The sequence below is a fragment of the Podarcis filfolensis genome (genome assembly GCF_964270895.1).
Source record: "Podarcis filfolensis genome assembly, chromosome: 5".
NCBI lineage: Eukaryota > Metazoa > Chordata > Lepidosauria > Squamata > Lacertidae > Podarcis > Podarcis filfolensis.
The window spans coordinates 40,568,607-40,588,604 of NC_139608.1; the positions used below are offsets into that span (position 1 = coordinate 40,568,607).

Here is a 19,998-nt window from a genome sequence, read left to right on the forward strand (position 1 = left end):
CTCGAATTAGACGACAAGATCAGAATGTAAAGGCTCCCTAAATTCCTGCCACAAAAGGAATAGCAGACAAACTCTCTTATTGCCTTTAAATCAAAAGCCTCCAGAATCTCTAATGAAATGCTGCGTCTGCCATATGGCGACCCAATCTTGCTGACCTCAGTCTTGTAAGACCCCCACCAGCATTAATTTAGCAAGTAAATGTCAATGCTCCACAAAATAGCTTCTGGTTGGATGTATGCAGTGGTGCAGGGACATAAACTGAGATTGCTTCTGAAGTTATTGTGTGTGGTGATGCTGTTTCCTTAGGATAATAACCCTGGTTCAAGTGTTAAAAGGGCTCTAGCAATGCAGGGCAGAACTCACTGTTCCCGCCTCCTCAGTTACATTGCTGTTACTCACCTCTGCCACTTTTCACTTATTGGAGAGCAAATATCTGCAGTGGGAAGCCTGTTGAACACGGATAGGCTCCCTGCATGTTTTAGAACTTTGATTATGCAGGGCTCTAAATCACATGGAGAGCATCCACCATTATGGCAGACTTCCCACTGTAAGCATTTGCTCTCCAATGTGCAGAGGGCAATGGAGATGTGATGGAGAGGATGGAACCAATGAGCCAACAGGACATGAACTGGTTCCTCACATAATTCTAATCAGTATCTTTTTATCAGTGCTCTCAAGTTAGTCAAGCTGACTTTGTGGCTGGTGTGAGTAACATTATTTACATGTGGCTATTCCCCACTATATCAGGAAATTGTTAACGGAGAGAAAGCAGATATGAGTAGACAGAGTCTCCTATATTTTGTTGTCTTTAACTGCATATGTTAATAAAAAAATGACTCCTGCACAACCTTAGAGACTGGGAGTGGTACTGGACTAATTTTAACTTGAAATTAATGAACATGGCTAAATTAGAGCCATTAATTTCAATAGGTCTCATCTGGGTAAAGATTGAGGTCTACCTCATTTTCCTCTTTCCTCATTGCTTACATCCCTCTACACCTTCCAATGTATATATCTTCCAATGCAGTGTTTTTTTTCTTAAAAAATGTTTAGGGGTACTCTCATTTTGACTCAAGAAAATCACAATTTTATAGTTCAAATCGATGGAAATTAATACAGTAAATGGACAAAAGTACAAAGTTTCACAAAATGTTTAGGGGTATGCATCCCCCTGCACCCCCCCGAAAAAAGCATTGTTCCTATGTACAAACTCACTATAATTCTTGATGCTTTGCTTCAAACCCTTTTAGGATGAAAGTTATTAGGCATACAAATAGACCTGAGGTGACTGCTGATGTTACAAAAACCAAATAGATCTGCAAACCAAGGGAAAGTACAGTGGTGCCTCGCAAGACGAATGCCTCGCAAGACGAAAAACGCGCAAGACGAAAGGGTTTTTCGGTTTTTGCGTCGCTTCGCAAGACGATTTTCCCTATGGGCTTGCTTCGCAAGACGGAAACGTCTTGCGAGTTTGTTCGCTTTTTTCCTAAAGCCGCTTGAAGAGGCGCAGTTGCGACGGACCGTGCTTCGCAAGACGAAAAACATCGCAAGATGAAAAGACTCGCGGAACGAATTAATTTCGTCTTGCGAGGCACCACTGTACTACTAATCCCTTCTGCAGTTCTTAAGAAGAAGAGGTCGGGGAGCGGGCTCTCTCCCACATGAACGGTTGTATGTTCCCCAAACATAGCCCATAACTTGCACTTCCTTCCCCACAAGTTGCTAATGGTATCTCTACTGCTTCATGCCACAAAATGGTTCAGAAGGAGCTGGTGGATGTACAAACAGATCAACAGCTGTGTAGGGCAGACATTATTACAGAAGGCTATATTTATAGAAGACTTCAGGTGTTCACAGTAGTTCACATAAAGGCGCCTGTGAGAACACATGAAGCTAGGTCTGCCCCCAGATGACTTCACATATGACAGCAATGCTCCCATGCTGAGGTACAGTCAGTTCAGTCTGAATGGGACCTGGTCACCATACAAAGAATTTCCACCATAGAGATGGGAAACTTGATTTGCGAGGATTCCCATCTTTATGCTGAAAACCCTTCATGCATTACAGTGGTACCTCGGGTTACATACGCTTCAGGTTACATACACTTCAGGTAACAGACTCCGCTAACCCAGAAATAGTACCTCGGGTTAAGAACTTTGCTTCAGGATGAGAACAGAAATCGGTGGCGCAGCGGCAGCAGGAGGCCCCATTAGCTAAAGTGGTGCTTTTGGTTAAGAACAGTTTCAGGTTAAGAACGGACCTCCAGAACGAATTAAATACTTAACCCAAGGTACCACTGTATACAGGTCTCTTCAGATTCAGTCAACCACGTGCTGGTTCAGGAGAATTGCCAGAAGACATGATGTCAAAAAGGGAAGAAACTAGCTTTATGTGTTCTCACAAGTGCCTTAGCATGTTCTGCAGTGGGCCCCTGAAGAGTCTTTATGTGTGCTTCCTTAATGTTGGATTTACAGGAAAGAACCTGCCCTTTTGTGTTCAGAATGCAAGGCATCACTTTGTTTCCATGACATCACACAGACAGGGGGCGTTTAAATAACACCACTTCCTACAGATGCTTCCACAAGAACAAAGACAACCTGCTGAGCTGAATTCCCAAATTTAGGAATCTCTCTTCAACCAGGAATCCTCTTGGCTTCTGATTTTTATTATCTGGTTACACTGTCAGATGTCATACATGGCTCCCTATCCCAGAGCCAAGAAGTGACTTGTGAAGTACGGTAACTTGTGTTTATTTTCTGTGGTATAAAATAATAAACTGTCTCAATTCTTCTTTCAGCACCTTCCTCTCACCTCCTTAAAATTTACGTCTTGCCTGTGGAGGCTGCAGATTTTCCTTATGTTACTGCTAAATAACTCAAAAGCAATGGAACTCCCCACTTTATCATTTAAAAGGCTCACATGTTTAAGGATTAAACACTGTTCTCTGATGAATGATTAAAATGATCTATTATTGCCTCAAAGTTGGATTTCTAAAGTAAAAGTATAGACCTTTGAAAGAATTATCTGCTTGCTGCCTTACTCAGAAAATCTCAAGATAATATCAGATAATTTTCTCACAAGTTTCCTTCCGTGAATCCTAAATGCATATATGAGAAATCAACATATTACTATGTTTAGATGAAGATATGCTTATTTGCCAAAAATAATTCAGATTCTGCACCAATAAGAACATAGTTCTTCATTAAAATTCTAAGCCTAAGCCTTAGATATGCCAGTGCATAATAACTTTTGCTGTAATCCTATGCACACTTACTTGGAAGTAAGCCTTGCTAAACAAGGTAGAACTGAGCAAATATGATGAGGAACAGCAGCATAATCAGAAAGACCAGTGACTAGGCCATCATAGTATCGAGGGTCTGCCTTCTAACACTTGTGGCATGTGGTCAATCCCAGCATATTATTTTAAAAAATGTTAATGCTTATTTAATATACATTTTATTTAATGCATAGGGGATAATATTACTCCCATACTTTACAGGTTTGTGGAGATAATATATGCTAAGTTCTCTGAACACTAAATTTGTTTTAAAAAAGAAGATCAATGTGTATTGTTTGTCTCACCTAGTGAGGACCTGAACACTTAATTACAAGTGATTTATTCCCCTTATTCCCATTTGCAAACTCCGCATGATTTCATGATTTGGTGCCTCTTTCCCTCCTAAACAGTATGGATATTTTATCTTGCTTTTGAACAGCAAATGTATTCTGTTTCACAATAAAAAGTCTATAACATAATAAGAATTAAAGATTTGAGACTCTCAGAAATGAGTGCCCAGATGCAACCCTCTAGCAAACATCCTAGATGTTGGCAACATAAAGCACATAAGTTGGCAGCATAAAGCACTGTTGATGTATCATTTCCCAATTAAACATATTTGAAGTTTGTAAGGGGTCGTCCGCAACACACATTTAGAATATGCACAGCTCTGTCTGCAACATTGCTCTGTACTTTAATTCCTCAGCTCATTATCATTCTTCATTCACTTTCCACAGTCCATTGTGCTGACTTTCTCCAACAAGGCTGTGAAGTGTTGAAATTTAGAGAAATTCAGTTAATGGACTGATCATTTTCTGCTGATTGATTGTTACATGTATTGGCTGCTAATCCTATCCAGCCATTGGAAAGTCTATTATATTCTTCCGCTTTCTCTATGTCAATTTTTACTATCCAAAAATCCACCTCGGGGCATTGCAGGCTGATTTATTACATTTGTAAATGTCTTACTTTGTAAATGAATACAAGGCTGCTGGAAAACTGAGTGTCAACAGGTGATATGAACTGAGGACAACCTACACACACACACAAACACACACTGATCCCAGTCTAGATTGGGGGCCATGCATGTGCAATTTGCATTGAGAGTGGTAACTCCCATTCACTTTAATGGGGGCTTTCCCCCCCTATACAAACTGTAGACATGGTGGGTCCAATCCAGATAGAGACTATGGTGGGGGGGGCAAAGGGTTAAAGCTCACTATGTTAAGCTCCTCAACAGGACTGGGGGACCTGCGCTGGAAAAGTGTGTATAAAACAACAACAACAACAAGTTCTCCACATTTAAAGGGACAGCTATGTAGCTAAAGTAACTAACATGTGGTTTGGTCCTAATTCCCTTACTGTGCCACAAATTATGGCACTACCAACCCACGTTTATGATGGAACATGAAAAACTAAGCTTAGAGGGCTTTCATATTAACTTTAAAAGATCTTGAGAAAGATAAAAGAGAGCAACGATGCACCATAACTCTATTATACAGAGCTTCAGGTCTGAAAATCTTTGTTTAGATGATTTTGGATGCTAGGTAATAATTAACTACACCTAGTGGAAATGTCACACTGAGGTATGGCTGCTTAATTATTACAAAATGGAGCAAACCTCACTGCATCATTCAAATCCCTCACCATGACATCAAGCCATATTGATGTAACTATGTCAATGCAATCATTTCCATGACAACAGACTAGCATGTTCCAAATATAGATGTGTAAAAACTTCAGCAGAGGAAAAGAAGGTAGAGATAAATAGGAAAGATGCATAAGATTTCCAGATACAGATAGCAAAAGACATAAACATCATGAACAAACACTATACTACAAATTTATGCCTTCAAAATCTTCGCAAGGTGACTTACTCTGTCTCTTGACATTAAAGGCACAATGGAGTTTAACCCATATTTGGCAATGGGAGTTCTATTACCATGTTTGAGAACTATAAATAAATTGCATTCAAACCCAAATAACCCTTTAGTTCAGTTAGCTCTCATTTTTTAATATGAAAGTTCTGCAGGCTATTATGGAAGCACAACCACCAGTGTTTGTTCAAGCAAAGCCAGTACTTTCAGAGGAAGCTTCCCAACTGGAGCGCCAGCTCAAAGTCTAAGAAATTGGCTCATTATTAAACAATGGTTTCTGTTCTCCCCAACTGGATGTCCGTGGACTACACCTACCATCATTTCTGTTTACTGGCTGTGTTCAGTGGTGAAGGAAGAGGAGTGCGGGGGGAGCGCACCGCCCCTGGCAGCGCAATCCCAGTGGGGTGCCATCGCGGCTGCCCCCCCCCCCACACTGGGAGCCATGCCCCCGCAGGCGGTGTGCCATGCCCCTGTGGGAGATGCGCCACACCCTCAGGACGCATGCCAGCACTGCCCCCGCCTGCTCTCCGCCCCCCGGTGCTGGAGCATGAAGCTCTGCCACCGGCTGTGTTAGCTGGGTTTGATGGGAATTGTAGTCCAAAACATCCAAAGGGTACCAGGTTGGGAAGGCTGTATTAGCATATCACATTTTTTATTATGTGGTTCCAAGTAGCTCTCTTTTTTCTTCACTGAAGGACCTACCACCCTATCTATTGAACCACTCCCTAAATTTGTAGGTCAGAACCCAGTGGTAAATTAGTGCATTGATTTGAGTTACCTATATGGCCACTTTAGTGAAATTACAATGCTTTTTTGTTCACACATGAAGACCCTCCACTCTCCCAATGCATCAGATGTGTGGCATGTTGTGTGGGCTTCTGCTACAGTCTGATTTTGAACAGTAAGTGGCTGGGGGGGGGGGCGGTCATGGTTGACTGTGGCTACTGAATTAGTTTATTTACTGAGTTCTTGTGTGTATATATAATAGTTGCTGTGTTTTTGTATTTTGATTCCTTGGACCTGATTATTCCACATTCATATATTTGTTTTCATGTTTGTGTATTTGTGAAATTGTCATAATTTACTTGCGTTTACTGTCTTTTTTGTAGCGGAAATAATAGTCTAAGAAAGGAGGGGCAGGGAGATTTTTCAAAATGCACACCAGGCACAAAAATGAAAGCAAGCAAATCAGTGACCCTCCTGCCTCCTTATATTTGCAAATGAAATTATTTTCCAAGTTGAGTGTCCCTTTTTGCATATGTGGGTGGTGGGGACACAAGGCTGGACCAGAGTCTGCTAAAGAGAACGCTCAACTAGCCTTTGCTTTGGGGAAGGGTCTACTGCTGGGCCAAACACGTGTACACCCTTTGTGCCCTGCATGCCTGATCACAACAAAAGATGCTATTGATGAGGAAAGCTGCTGTTTAAAAATTAAATTTTCTAGGAGCTTACACATAAGAATGCCCTTTGATATGGTTTGGATTGAAATAAATTACTTCAGTAGCGTGCAGTAAGGAAACAATGCATGGTTGTGTTTAATAAGATTACTGTAGTTTTATTTGTGTTATGTGCTGTGAATAGAGAGGAAAATATGATTCATGTATTTCTAGCCCTGGATTTGGCTTAGTTTTAGGCAGCTTGGGACATGCATTTTCAATGGTGCCGTTATTTTTATGCATAAAACTCTGGTAGAGAGGCTGTATGTAGCCTTTCTACCACATTGGCTGCCAGCTAGTTTTTGGGCCCAATTCAGTGCTGGTTTTGACCTATAAAGCTCTAAACAGCTTAGGACCACAGTGCCTCAAGGACTGCCTCTTCCCATATGAACTGACCCAGACCCTACAATCATCACCCTTTTTTGTGTGCCTCCTCCATGAGAGGTCCAGAGCGTGGCAACTCGAGTGTGGGCTTTTTCTATGCCCAAAACTGGAAAGAGGAATGGCTCCAAAAAGAGACGATTGGCAACTAAAACTGATGAAATACACAGAGATGGTGAAACTCACCGGAAGATTAAGAGATCAAGATGAGAGACTTTTTTTAACAGAATGGGGTTGGGTTTTTTTAATATATGAAAACAAATTGCAAACAATTAAAAAGGTTAGCAGGATTGACAAAAACACAAACAGAAATAAATTTAAAGGGATTACAAAGGATAAATTTGTAAAAAGGATAAACTTGGATATGCAGTAAGAATACAATAGAAAAAGAAGAAACCGCAGAAGGGGCGGGAGGGAAGTCGCATAAAATATTATATGATTTGTGTACATTTACATTCATTGTTGAAGGATGGAAAATGGGAAAACTGAATTTTATTTTATTTTTTAATAAAGTGGGCTTTTCTGTGGTGGCTCCCCACCTGTGGGGTGCTCTCCCCAGGGAGGCTCACTCGGTGCCTTCATTACGTATATTTAGGCACCAGGCAAAAACATTCCTCTTATCCCATGCCTTTGGCTAATTAAACAATCTTTGGACTTTTAAACTGGGGGGTATTGTTTATTATTGTTGTTGTTGCTGTTGTTGTTGTTGTTGTTGTTGTTATGCTATATATTTTTGTGTTTTTATACAAGCAGCGACCATTTTAGGTGTTAAATTGACACACAATCACTGGTGTGTGGGTCCTTTTGGACCAGGAAGAAGGCAGAACAGGAGCAGGATGGATGGAAGAACATGGGTAGGGCAAGGCAGAATGGGGCAGGGCGTGCTAATACACATTCTGTTGACATGTGGTGGGGGAATGGAATCCCCAAGCAAAATGGATAGTTAAATTATTATTAACTATCCTTAATAATAATAGTTATTATTTTTGGTAGTGCCTATCATATGCAATATTTCTATCTGACATGTATTTTCAGCATACCTTTCTTGCTTAGTTTTCAAATGCTAGCAACTCTATATTCCCACAGTGAAGTCTCTGACCCTTTAATTTCATTCAGTTTCAGGACTGGTGGCTCTGCATTTATCTCACAATTCAATGCACCTTGATATAAGCTGTTGCACGTAAAGATCAAAGCTAATTTACCACAACAGAAAGAGCCCAGTTATTTTAAAGAGAGAGAAGGAATTAATAACACCCTTTAATGATCTAGAAAATTATTGTGCGCTTTCTCACCTGGAGTCACAAACGAAACGCAAAGAAAAAAGGAGATTAAGAAATTCATCAGAGTAATTTGTGATGATGAAAATGATGAATCCCACTGATGCCTTCTAACTCGCAATATGTCAATTCAAGCATGAAATACAATGTCTGCACTGGTATATGCTTTGGAGCACCTACGGATTTATTTTTGCTCTTGAAAAGGTGCCGAATGCTTCTTTCATCCTTTCTCTGTTGCATTTTGCTTCCAATTTCCCAAAGGCACAAGGTCAATTAAATCATACACAGCAGTCCATGGACAAGGTTCATATATTAGTGCCTCAAGGTAAGTTTCCAGATAAAATCATCTTAAAAAGGAAAACCTCACAGACTAATCAAGAAAGATGCTAACCATCAATTCTGTTATCAATTCTGTAATGCAAAAAAATGCAGCCTTGGAAAAGATAAGCTAATTGCAAGGAATGATAAACCATTGCTAGCTGTTTTCATGAAAGGAACCAGCATATTAGTCCCTTGCTTTGCTACCCAGAGATTCTTATCATCTGTTGACTGCTAGAAGGTCCTCAATCCCCTTTGTGACTATAAAAGCTAGGAAAGATGATAACCTGCAATATATATGCTATCTTTCACAGATGAACCTGCAGAATTTTCAAGGTGTTGCATAGAAAGAACAGGAGTCAAGCTATGCTAAGAGCCCTGAAGTTGACCAAGCACTGAGCCACGACATACGCTATAAAGGGAATGGGGGGGGGGGCGCGTTTTCAAAGAAACAAGAGTACTAGCCAATAACCTGTGGCTATCCATATGGCATTTGAACTACAGCTCAAAGAATCCTTGAGCATTGGCTATGGTGATTGGAGCTGATGAAAGTAATAAACCAACATCTACAGGCCGCAAGTTCCCCACGCCTGATTTATAGCGTATCAAAAGTCAACCACTCTCATTTGCCACCGAAAACTTAGTGTGACACAAACCCATTTCATTCACTATCATATCTCTAGTTGGGATAGATCCTGATGTTCCATGGGTGAGGAGGAAAAGCCCAAGATCTCGTGCTAGTTAAAGCTTTCCTGACTTCTGTGGGTTACAACCATGACACTAAAGTAATATTTTTTTTAATGTATCAAGTCATAAATGTATCTATCTTTACAATAGGCTCTGCAACTCTACAACTGTACATCTTCATCTGATTCTCTGCCTAAATTAATTAAACGACAATTTTAACCACAAGTTCTTGTACCCCAAACAGCCTTGTTCTACCTGAATACACTCTGCAATGTTACCTTCATGAATAAGCATGAATAATTTAGTCAGATTTTCTATTTTACTTGATTCTGAAATGCCATGGTATACCTACACCAGCAAAACTGCATGCCTTCATCTGCCCCAGCTGCAACAAAACATGTCTCTCCCATATCGATCTCTACAGCCACAGCAGGCATGCAACTCTCCAATGGTTTGACTTCACCCCTGAAGGTGCACTCTTCCATTGTCTCCCGAGACAGCTGGATGCCAACAAGATAGGCCTCTGATAAATCTAGCTTCCTTCTTATAATTTGAATTCATTCTTCTCAGAGTTATTAAAATGAGTATTATTTCAAATGACACTTCACCAAAGCTTTGTATTGTTGTACTAGAAATAAACCCACTTCCTGTTCCCAATATACTCAAGAACTTCATTTGCCTTATTTGGTTTCATCATGCAGTTGGCTCCTATTCAATTTTGACAAACTAAGACAAGCATTTCCTTTTGGTTCCCTAAACAATAGCACAGCTAAACATTTGAATTCCTCTCCAGATGCATGAAGCAGGGATGGCCCTACCATTAGGCAGACTGAGGCAGCTGCCTCAGGTGGCAGATGTTTTGGAGCCAGTGAAATGCTAGAGGCAAAGAGTTGTGTACACTGAGTAGTTCGCCCTGCACATCATAAATTAGCTTATTGTCCTTGGATATGTTAGAGGATGCTATCTCATCACCAGTGTTGAAGTAAGATTCAGCTGCCATTCCAGTCAACTTCAATATGCAGCAATGTGGGGTTGGGGGCATTTTGCCCTTTGCCTGAGGCAGAAAAATTGGGCTAACCCTAGAATGCCTTTACATTTCATGGAACTGATTTTCATTGTGTTCCTGTTGCTCAAATTTGTGAGGTTTTCCAGTATACCTTACATGTCTTATAAACTCCTCATCTGACATTTCCTAAACTCACTTGATCGAATCAGTACACTGAAGATAAAATTAGACACCCAATGGAGGATTTTGTTTTCAATGTTTGGTGAGGCTTAATGTTTACCAAAAACAATACATGGTTATACGTGCATCCACACACTGAGCACACACACCTAGACAGAATGGAAAAATAATAAAATCAATTTGTTTCATAATAGTCCCATAATGTAATAAAAATGTAAATCATAAAGACTGCTTTATTATTTAATTACATTTTACATGTTTTCTAGCTTGCAGAACCTTAGGCTCACTGCCTGCATTACCAATACCTTTTCAGTAAATGCAATATCCTATTAATGAGCTAAAGAAATCCCTTTTCATGTTTAACTGTTTCTCCCAGCAGATCCACAGAGCACCAGTAAAAATGTTAATCCTGCTTCGACATTTTCCCATTTAGAGTTATGGTATTGACAAAGTTTTATAAAACATATTTAGAGCTCCAGGTAAGAGCCTGGTACATAGTTTCACTATCTTTCTTTCTGTTTAAAATATTGGGTGTTTCAAGAAGTGTTTTTATTATGAAATCAGTGCTATTCATGCATTCAAGTTTTTTGCAGCAGCCACATGCAACTTCGTGGACTTCACAATGCCAGTCTCTCTCTCTCTCTCTCTCTCTCTCTCTCTCTCTCTCTCTCTCTCTCACACACACACACACACACACACACACACATTTAAGCCTGATTTACTCTTTCCTTGGAAAATCCACTAAGTTAAAAAAAAAAACCTGTTGTCAACAACCTGTTTGCGATATCTGAATGACCCACTTACAATATTAAGACTCTGTCTAGAAGCAGCCATTAAAAATATGGAGTTGTTTTTCTTCTGGCTGTCTTTGCTGTTTAATTGCTTGTTCTATTTACCATAAGCAAAATAGATTGGGAAATGAATTCTTTGAGAAGCTTGTCCTTTAAGAAAAATGTCAGTCACCACGAGTCCTTCCTGTGTCAATGTTCATGAGGCTTGGCAAAAACTGTGTTGTAATCCAAACCTCAAATGCCTTGAGCCTTTCCCCCTTAACAAACACAGCATGGCAGGACAAGTACGGTATTAGTTAAACAATGGCATGGCAAACTCTCTCTCTCTCTCTTTTGGAGAGGGGTTGTTGTAAATTACCACTGGAAGAAGCATTCTGATGAAGAGACTTCTCATTGTCCTCCATCCCTCCAAGTGGGAACAGGATGGATGTCAGATCTAAGTCAGATCTAAGTCAATTTGGTACAATGACAATGAGCTACTAAAATCTTACCAGTCTCCAGCAGTAGGTAGCAAGAAGAGAACTGTAAATCTTTCCTATAGCTGAAATAAAGAGCCCATAACCTTAAGTCCAGCAGCCAGCTACAAGTGCTACAATTGTTTTACCCAAGCTGCCAGCATGGTGGCCCTGATTTGGATGGACCCTAGCAGGAGCTGTAGAAAAGCTTTAACCCTTTACCCACCACTGCAGTCCAAGCCTGGCTCAAAGGCCCCATGTGTGCAATTTGCATGGATGGAAAAACTCCCATTTGCCTATTTTTTCCTATGCACGTCGCAGGTGCAAGGAGTCCAATCCACATCAGAAGGATTGGATGGGCTCCTGCTATGGAGCCCATCCATAGCAGGAGGCAAAGGGCTAAAGCCCCCAAACTGGCAAATTGTGTGGATGTTTTTAACACACACAAAACCCCCTACACTTAAAGGCACAGCTACATAACTAACATAGCATGTAATTTTGCCCTGAGCCAGTGGTCCTTTGAGAATCTCCCTCAAATTCCCCCAAAATAATTTTCACAAAGCCAATTTTCAAACTAACAGGAAGGAAAGTGAAGATTTTTTTTCCTCTGTGTGTCCACAGACCCCCTAAATCCCATCCATGGACCTCCGAAGAACCCCTACCCTAAGGCGTCATTTGCTTTTTAGTCCAAAGCCACAGTAGAAACACAAGCACTGCTAAGACCTTATCTCTACCGCAGAATACACATCAACTGCAAGGTAAATCTTGCATTATAACTCCAATACAGTGAGACACCACATATCAACGAATAGCTTTCACTGAGTTATCAGACAGCTATAAAAACAGGGAAACAAACTGGATTGCTCACTTGGAAAACATCAGATGATAGTCTACCGTGGATTTATTTTTCCATATCAAGCATACACACATTTTGTCAGATGCACATCTTTTGCACAGGATGGGGCTATACCACATGAGCCATAAGGAGCAATAAGGTTAGGTACCTTTGCAAGACAAACTTATTATCATTCCAGTAGGAATCTTGCAAATCGCAACAGAAGTGTTGCATGGAACAGGAGGAGATACTTTCAATGGGTTCCAAAGATGAAACTGAACCTTCTATCCAATCCAGGCTTCCAGTGTTAGCACACAGCAAACCTAGTGGAAAATACAGTTCTCCGTCATGCCTGAAGGCCCATGCCAAAACTAACCAAAGGGGGAAAGTAGCTTATTACCAACTAGCGGATAATGAAACTGATGGGTAATATCAATCTAAAACAGAAAGCTTTGCAGTTATCAATGTCTTGATAAGAAATTAAATGTTCATCAATCAATGGTGAAATCAGAATACTGCAAATTCTCCCTATTATATCATGTTTACAGTTCTTACCAGTGTTAGAAACCGAGTTATGAAAGCTAGGAGCTAAAGGTACCTTAAACCTAGGTTGGGGCACAACAACGGAATGTCTAGGTGTGCTTTTTTATAGCAAGAATACAAAGCTGAAAATGAATGAACTGCAGCTAAAATATTATGTCCATTTTTCACGTGGTCTGGTCCTTCCACTGCCCACCCCCATAGTATACTTAAGAGGGTCTCTTAAGTTGTTGGGAGTGGGGAGGCAGGAAAAGGTCCCCTTCCACTCTGCAATTTTAATCTGAAATCTTAGGCGTAGTACTGCGCCCAGAGCTCGGAAACTCCTTGCGCTAATGAAATTCCCTGTCGCAAAATGCGCCTAGAACAATGGGAGTTTCGAACACTGGTTCTTACCTATGAACGTACAGTGGTACCTCGGGTTACATATGCTTCAGGTTACATACGCTTCAGGTTACAGACTCCGCTAACCCATAAATATTACCTCGGGTTAAGAACTTTGCTTCAGGATGAGAACAGAAATCATGTTCCGGCGGTGCGGCGGCAGCGGGAGGCCCTATTAGCTAAAGTGGTGCTTCAGGTTAGAAACAGTTTCAGGTTAAGTACAGACCTCCAGAACGAATTAAGTACTTAACCCAAGGTACCACTGTATATTACATCACTTGAATGACAGATGCCAACAACACTGAGCCAGAACAGTGTTGGAAATGAATAATAAATAAGATAATTCTCAAAGAAGACAAAAGGGACACAAATCAGACTGTAATAGGCTGTAATGCTAATCTTCCTCAATAATTTAACAAGGGGGAAGGCATGCTGTATTGTGGATTTTACAACTTTGTCGATGTGGAAACAGCAAGCTGACAAGACTATAAGCATCTTTTCAAAACCTTGAAATCCTTGCTTCTGAACTCTTGATTCCCGAAGTGTGATCAGGTGCTTTTGCTTCTGCTACAGTCTTGAGTAGTATACCAAGCATAAGGCATAGGCACAAAGCTCTGAGGTTATCTTGTTCTGCTGCCCAACGGCCATGCTGCCCATCCTCAGTTATCAAAATTCTCCATTTCTTCCAATTTTATCTCCCAAGGTCAGTGCAATATCACAGAACAACAATTGAGCTTTCCTTACCAGAAGCTGAATGAAGACTCTCCAAGCTCCAGTATCTGGAAAGGACACCTCTCATCCCACTGCCACCACCACACACCACTCCACTGCTATCTGAATCCGAACCTGGGGAGAGCCCAGAGCTGCCACTGCTACTGCAGTTTTCTCCACTGTGTGCACCGCCAGACTCGCAGCTGGAGCATTGCTGGGTCCTCATGCAGGCAGGCAGAGGGGAGAGCCGAGAGGCTCTGCTGTTCCGGAGAAAGAAGGGAGATGGAACAGCACCGTGCAGCTACGCACAGGGCAGTGGCACCAGGTCCTGCTGTCTCAGAGCTGTGTGGGATTCCTCTCCTCTGAGTTGCCAGTCGCCTGCACGATGCAACCTGACATCATAGGGGTCCGTCAGGGAGGCTCCCTCTGTGGCTGATGAAAAAGCCTCAGCTACAGTTTTGCAGAAGCTGAGCTTGCTTCTAAGCTGATTGCCAAGGCATTAAACAACTTGAGGACTAGATCACCGGATCGAGAGCTTAAATTCCAAAGGGTCAAGAAATAAAGTGACAATATCATTTGCACACATATCTGTGAATAAGGCCCACAGAAAAGAATGAGACTGACAGCTAAGTAAAACACGTAGACGAATGGGCAGCACATGTTCACACTGTCCTGAGGATATCTAGAACTAGCTGGAGCTGCAGCAGTTAAAACTGTTTTACAAGGCACTGGAACCACCACTACATAACGGGGAAAATATACACTCGAGAAAGATCAGATCCAAAGAAGCAGGGACTGGCCCTCAAGACTATGTGATTGGTGATGTGAGGCAAAATCACTTTTTAAAGTGCATACATCATACCAGGGAACCTGTGACTCGTCAGGTGTTGTGGGGACTCTCATCATCCTTGACTATTAGCTGCACTGCTGGAGCTGCTGAGATTTGGAGTCCAACAAGATCTGGAGAGCCACAAGTTCATCATCCTTGGTTTAAATAAAGTTTCATTCTGAATGTGGAATACATACATGAGAACATTTTGTGCTTCTGGCTCGTGCTTTGGCACACAACTGCAAGTGCAGGAAGCATTCCTAGGGAAAATAAGGCATTCAGGTGGTTCAGAGTTTTTCATGCTAAAAGTACATATTTCTGTGTGAGGTCTGCAATTCCCAAGTAGAGTTCTGCTAACAGACAGCTGACCAGCACAGGCTATGCAAAACTATTTTGTCTTTTGATGAGCACACCTAAGACATGAAGAAATCCCCAGAGCTTCCTGGAACGATAAGAAATTTACTAGGATTTCCAATTTTTCCCCAGGGCAGGGTTTCTGTGCCCTTGAGACACTTGGGTACCAGGAAAATTTCAGCAGGAGTACCTTTCTCATCCCTGTCTCTCCATGCAGGGAAAGCTGCTAAATGTTTGCCTTCATAAAGCCATTAAAGGCACTGGAGCTCAGCCAGAAAACAGTTGGCAGCTCTAGGACCTACGAAATCCCCCATGGATGCACTTTCCATGCAGTATCTTTGTCAATCTACAAAAGTTAAAATAGAAACATTCTTGGAATACCGTCTTCCTGAATGCAACTAACTGTTGCATTTGCGATAATTCCTGCAACAGGTTGAAATGATTAAAGTATGCTTCCTCCCTCACAAAAAATAACAACCGCATTTTGCTGTAAAATATTAAATATGTCTCGTAGACATTTGTTTCCCTCCCAATGTTAGCTGAGAGAGAGTCAGAGAAATCCCACTCCTGTGCACAGTGAAACAAAGACAGTACAAGACTGCATTCCCTGCAAGGAAGGAATTCAGCTTTTAAATATGCAGAGACTATGAGCAAAGAGACCCTGCAAGTATTTCCAAGAGGCACAATCAACTGCTTCTCTTATGGGGCCCAGACAGGGATGATATGACATAAGCTAGAACACGGAGAATACAGTTGAAGCAGGCTGAAGCCTTAAAACTCTGCAAAGGACACCTGTTGTCCATCAATGTAACCCAATTTATTTCAGCTGGGTGTCCTTTTTCTGTACATTTTGATAATATTGCACACAGACTGAAGTCTCCAGCAGGTCAGACCTAAAGATGACTGAAGTCATCCTTGAATTTCAAGACAAAAGGAATCTCTCCCATGGCTTTTTGTTTTCTGATAAACAGTGTTAATCAAAGAACAGCCTTATAAATGCTCAGGAAAGTTTGTTTTATTCTATTTGAAAGATGCAAGTCATGCCCCTCACTGTCTTCAAAGCAGCTTCCAACAACAATTAAAATATAAGTTCATGATAAAACAAAATAAAACCAGTTAGCATTAGGTCTCCTATGAAGAAAGGTTTCCCCAGATGGAGGTAATGAAGATCTTACATATTTAGCATCATAGAAGACAGCAAGATTAATCTGCTCTGTCATGAGGCATTAATAGAGCAAGGTACAGAACAGCCTCTCTCAAACAGCAGAGCTGTCTTACATGTGGTCAAGCGCTACATGTCTGCCAAACAGAAATACCAGCAGCCATCTGGATGTTCATTCATAATGGGTCTATGAGGGGGCATGGAAAATTCCACAGGGCCTGGCTCTTGTGACATAGAGCAGAGTTGGAGCTGCAGTTGCTGTTTCTGCTACTACTTCCAGCCACTGGTATTCTGACTCTGCCTTCAACTAAGGGCTCATCCACACTTTCACTTGACCCGTATTTCAGTCATATTGTGTACCCTTTAATTCCCCCGGGTCTGAGAGCTTTTATTGTTCCACAGCTGTGGCTTGCGAAAATCCGATCTTACCCACTGAACCAAAGCTTAGTTAAACCAAATCTCTGTTTGGTTTCTGCACATCTGATGAGATCTGATTCAGTGAGTGAGATCGTCAGAGTCCTAAAGTTTCCAAGCACAACTACCCTGTGTTGGTCTGAGTAGCAATGGTGGTCAGGCCATTGTTGTTTTTATATAGACATTTTTGATAGCCACTAAATTACGTGTTGCAATGCTGAGCCTGTTGCTTAGATCTTGTATGCCTTGCTGCAGCAATAAAAGATTATGGTTGATGTTATAAAAGCCAGAATGCATGATGTGCAGTTGGTTCTTCAAGGTGTGCAATAGATCATCTTTTGCAATTTCACTGGGGTCTTTGGAGGGAGGGGTAAGGTTTTGTTTTGGCTTTTCCACAGGGTTCTCAATGTGTAATCCTTAAAATGGTGGCTGTATGTTTGCTTGTTTCTTAAAGGATTTAAATCTTGCACCTTCAATCCCGATTGACACCTTCAGGGTGGCAAACTACAGGCAATATATCATAAAAACAATAAAAAAGACAATAAAATTCGTGAAGCAACATATCAGCAACCACACAATACCAAACTGCAGCTCCACTGAGGTGCTCTGTCACATTCTAATTTAATTCACAGAAATGGAGGCAACATCATTAACCATGTTTCCTGACCTATCTCTCATTTATTTAATGTGGAACAAGCATGCATGGGCACATGCTTTAATTTGAACCAGGATCACAAAAGAGGGGAAAGAAATGAAAGAAGAAATAGGGCAGTGATACTTTTATTACGTATAGGACCTACAGGTGTTTGAAATGCAAGTTTTCAAGTTACCCAGTTTCCTCCTCAGATTTAGATGGTTAGAGATATATATGGCAGGGAGGAATCAATGCTGCATTGTCAGGACATGAATGCAGAAGGAAGTGGTATATTAATGAAGATGCTGCTAATTAGATTATAAATAGCCTATGCAACTAAAATTCAAGTTGCAAAGAGTGTGACTCAAAAGTTAGCACTGAGTATTTTAAATGCCAAGTGGTTCACATAAAAGTATCATTTCAGTTTCAGTTGCCTGTTTCTCTTATTCGTGACCATCATTGCTACTAAGAAAAAAGATACAAACCCTTTTTGATGAGAAGTGGCCATGCGTTTCTAAATATATAACAAATATATACCAAATTTCATATTAACCTGCGAGACCTAGATTCTATGTCACTTCCCACAGATACATTTTTCTTCAAAATGATTAGAAAAGCAAAAATGTGACATTTGCTGCAAAGACTGTGCTGCTGTGTTTCAATAGTGTTGCCTGTGGGGGATGCTTTGACATAGGCAATCTTCCCCTTTTTTGGGTGGGGGGGTGCAGCTTGAAGGAATGAAAGTGTGTAATTCAGTTTTCTTGTAGCATACAATAGGAATAGTGGGGAAACAAAACGGGCCATTTTCTTGAGAATCTGCACTGCCTGGCAAACATGGCACTAGCAAGAGCCAGGCACTGAGAGAGCTGAATCAGAGCTCAGGAAGAAGCTAGGGCATGGGATGTAGTTGGCTAAGGTGAATGGACAGCAGCAAACCAAACAACTGGGTGAAGAGGAGAATGAGAGAGAGAGAGAGAGAGAGAGAGAGAGAGAGAGAGGGAGAGAGAGAGAGAGGAAAATAGCTGGGGCAGAAAGCAGATCAGGGCACAGGTGTGAGAGAGCAAATGTGTGAGAGATAAAGCATGTGCATGCCTGTAAAGTCATCTTGAAGTACCGTAGGTGTTTAGAAACTGGATTCTGTATAGATGTGAATGCATGCAGATTATCTTGATTCTTTCAAATGTGGCTTCCACTCCAGGTTTGGCACTGAAACTGTCTTTGGTATCCTGGTAAATTATCTAGACTGGGAGATGAAGGGTGAATGTGATCCTGTTGATTAGCCTCCTGGACATCTCAGTGGTGTTCTTACCCTTTCCCATTCCCAAGATGGCACTAACTTGCAGTGGCTCCAGTCACTCCTGAAGGATAGGTCACAAAAGGTGATTGCTAGAGACGGTGGCTGTATCCCATGGCTTTAGGTGTGTGTCATGCTAAAGGTTCAATCTCGTATCCCATGCTATTTCAACTGGAGATTAGGGTTCAGTATCATCAGTATGTTCTTTTTCATCACATCCCAATGTTTGTGATCAGAGGTGGACTTGATACAAGCATCCAGACAAGGCGGAAATAGTGTTAGTTTGCCGTTCTGTGTGCAAGTAAAATTCTAACAGGACAGGTTAGTTGATTATCACCCTCTGTCTTCACACTATCTTTTCCCTCCTTTATCCTTACATGCCATGATTGACAACTTACTGGGTTAATTAAGAAGAGTCTTCCATTAGGACCCTGATATGGGACTCTGTGGTTATTAGAATTGGAACAAGCCAGGATGTGAAACCAATTGCACCATCAAGTCAAATGGGGCTGTCATTTTTTAAATTTTAGTATTTTAGGGTATTTAAAATACTAGATTTAGATATGTTTTCCTTGACTGCATACTAATAGTTTCAATTAATGGTAATTTGATACAGATTCCACATAAGCTACAGATTTTTTAAAAAATGTACCTCCAGAGGAACCATTCTGAGACCTGGATCATCTCACTGAGAGCCAGTGTGGTGTAGAGGTTAAGAGTGGTGGACTCGTAATCTGGTGAACCGGGTTCGCGTCTCCACTCCTCCACATGCAGCTGCTGGGTGACCTTGGGCCAGTCACACTTCTTTGAAGTCTCTCAGCCCCACTCACCTCACAGAGTGTTTGTTGCGGGGGAGGAAGGGAAAGGAGAATGTTAGCCGCTTTGAGACTCCTTAAAGGGAGTGAAAGACGGGATATCAAATCCAAACTCCTCCTCCTCCTCCTCCTCCTCTTCTTCTTCTTCTTCTTCTTCTTCTTCTTCTTCTTCTTCTTCTTCTCAGAAAATAGCTGCTGAAGATGAAGCAATTTTGCACAGTGGAATACAGCCCTCCCATGTCCTTCATTCTGACATTAGAAGAATTAAGAAGGACAGGAAATGAAACAAGTTACTTTGAATTACCTTCTTTTGAAAAGGTTGCAGTTTCATTTTGTGAACTTTT

The 19,998-nt window shown here is 41.2% G+C and overlaps 1 protein-coding gene across 8 annotated transcripts in view; it reads right to left on the reverse strand.

The window, feature by feature from the left end:
• ARHGEF4 (Rho guanine nucleotide exchange factor 4) overlaps window positions 1–19,998 on the reverse strand; it is a 159,320-nt gene that overhangs the window by 73,896 nt on the left and 65,426 nt on the right. Inside the window, exon 1 of one of the 8 annotated variants that reach the window (XM_083615190.1) lies at window positions 14,186–14,655. The exons of the other annotated variants lie outside the window; for them this stretch is intronic. Coding sequence (XP_083471316.1) covers window positions 14,186–14,378 — 193 coding nt within the window. The 5' untranslated portion in view covers window positions 14,379–14,655. Of the gene's footprint in view, window positions 1–14,185; window positions 14,656–19,998 lie in introns of those variants that run through there. 8 annotated transcript variants of the gene reach the window in all.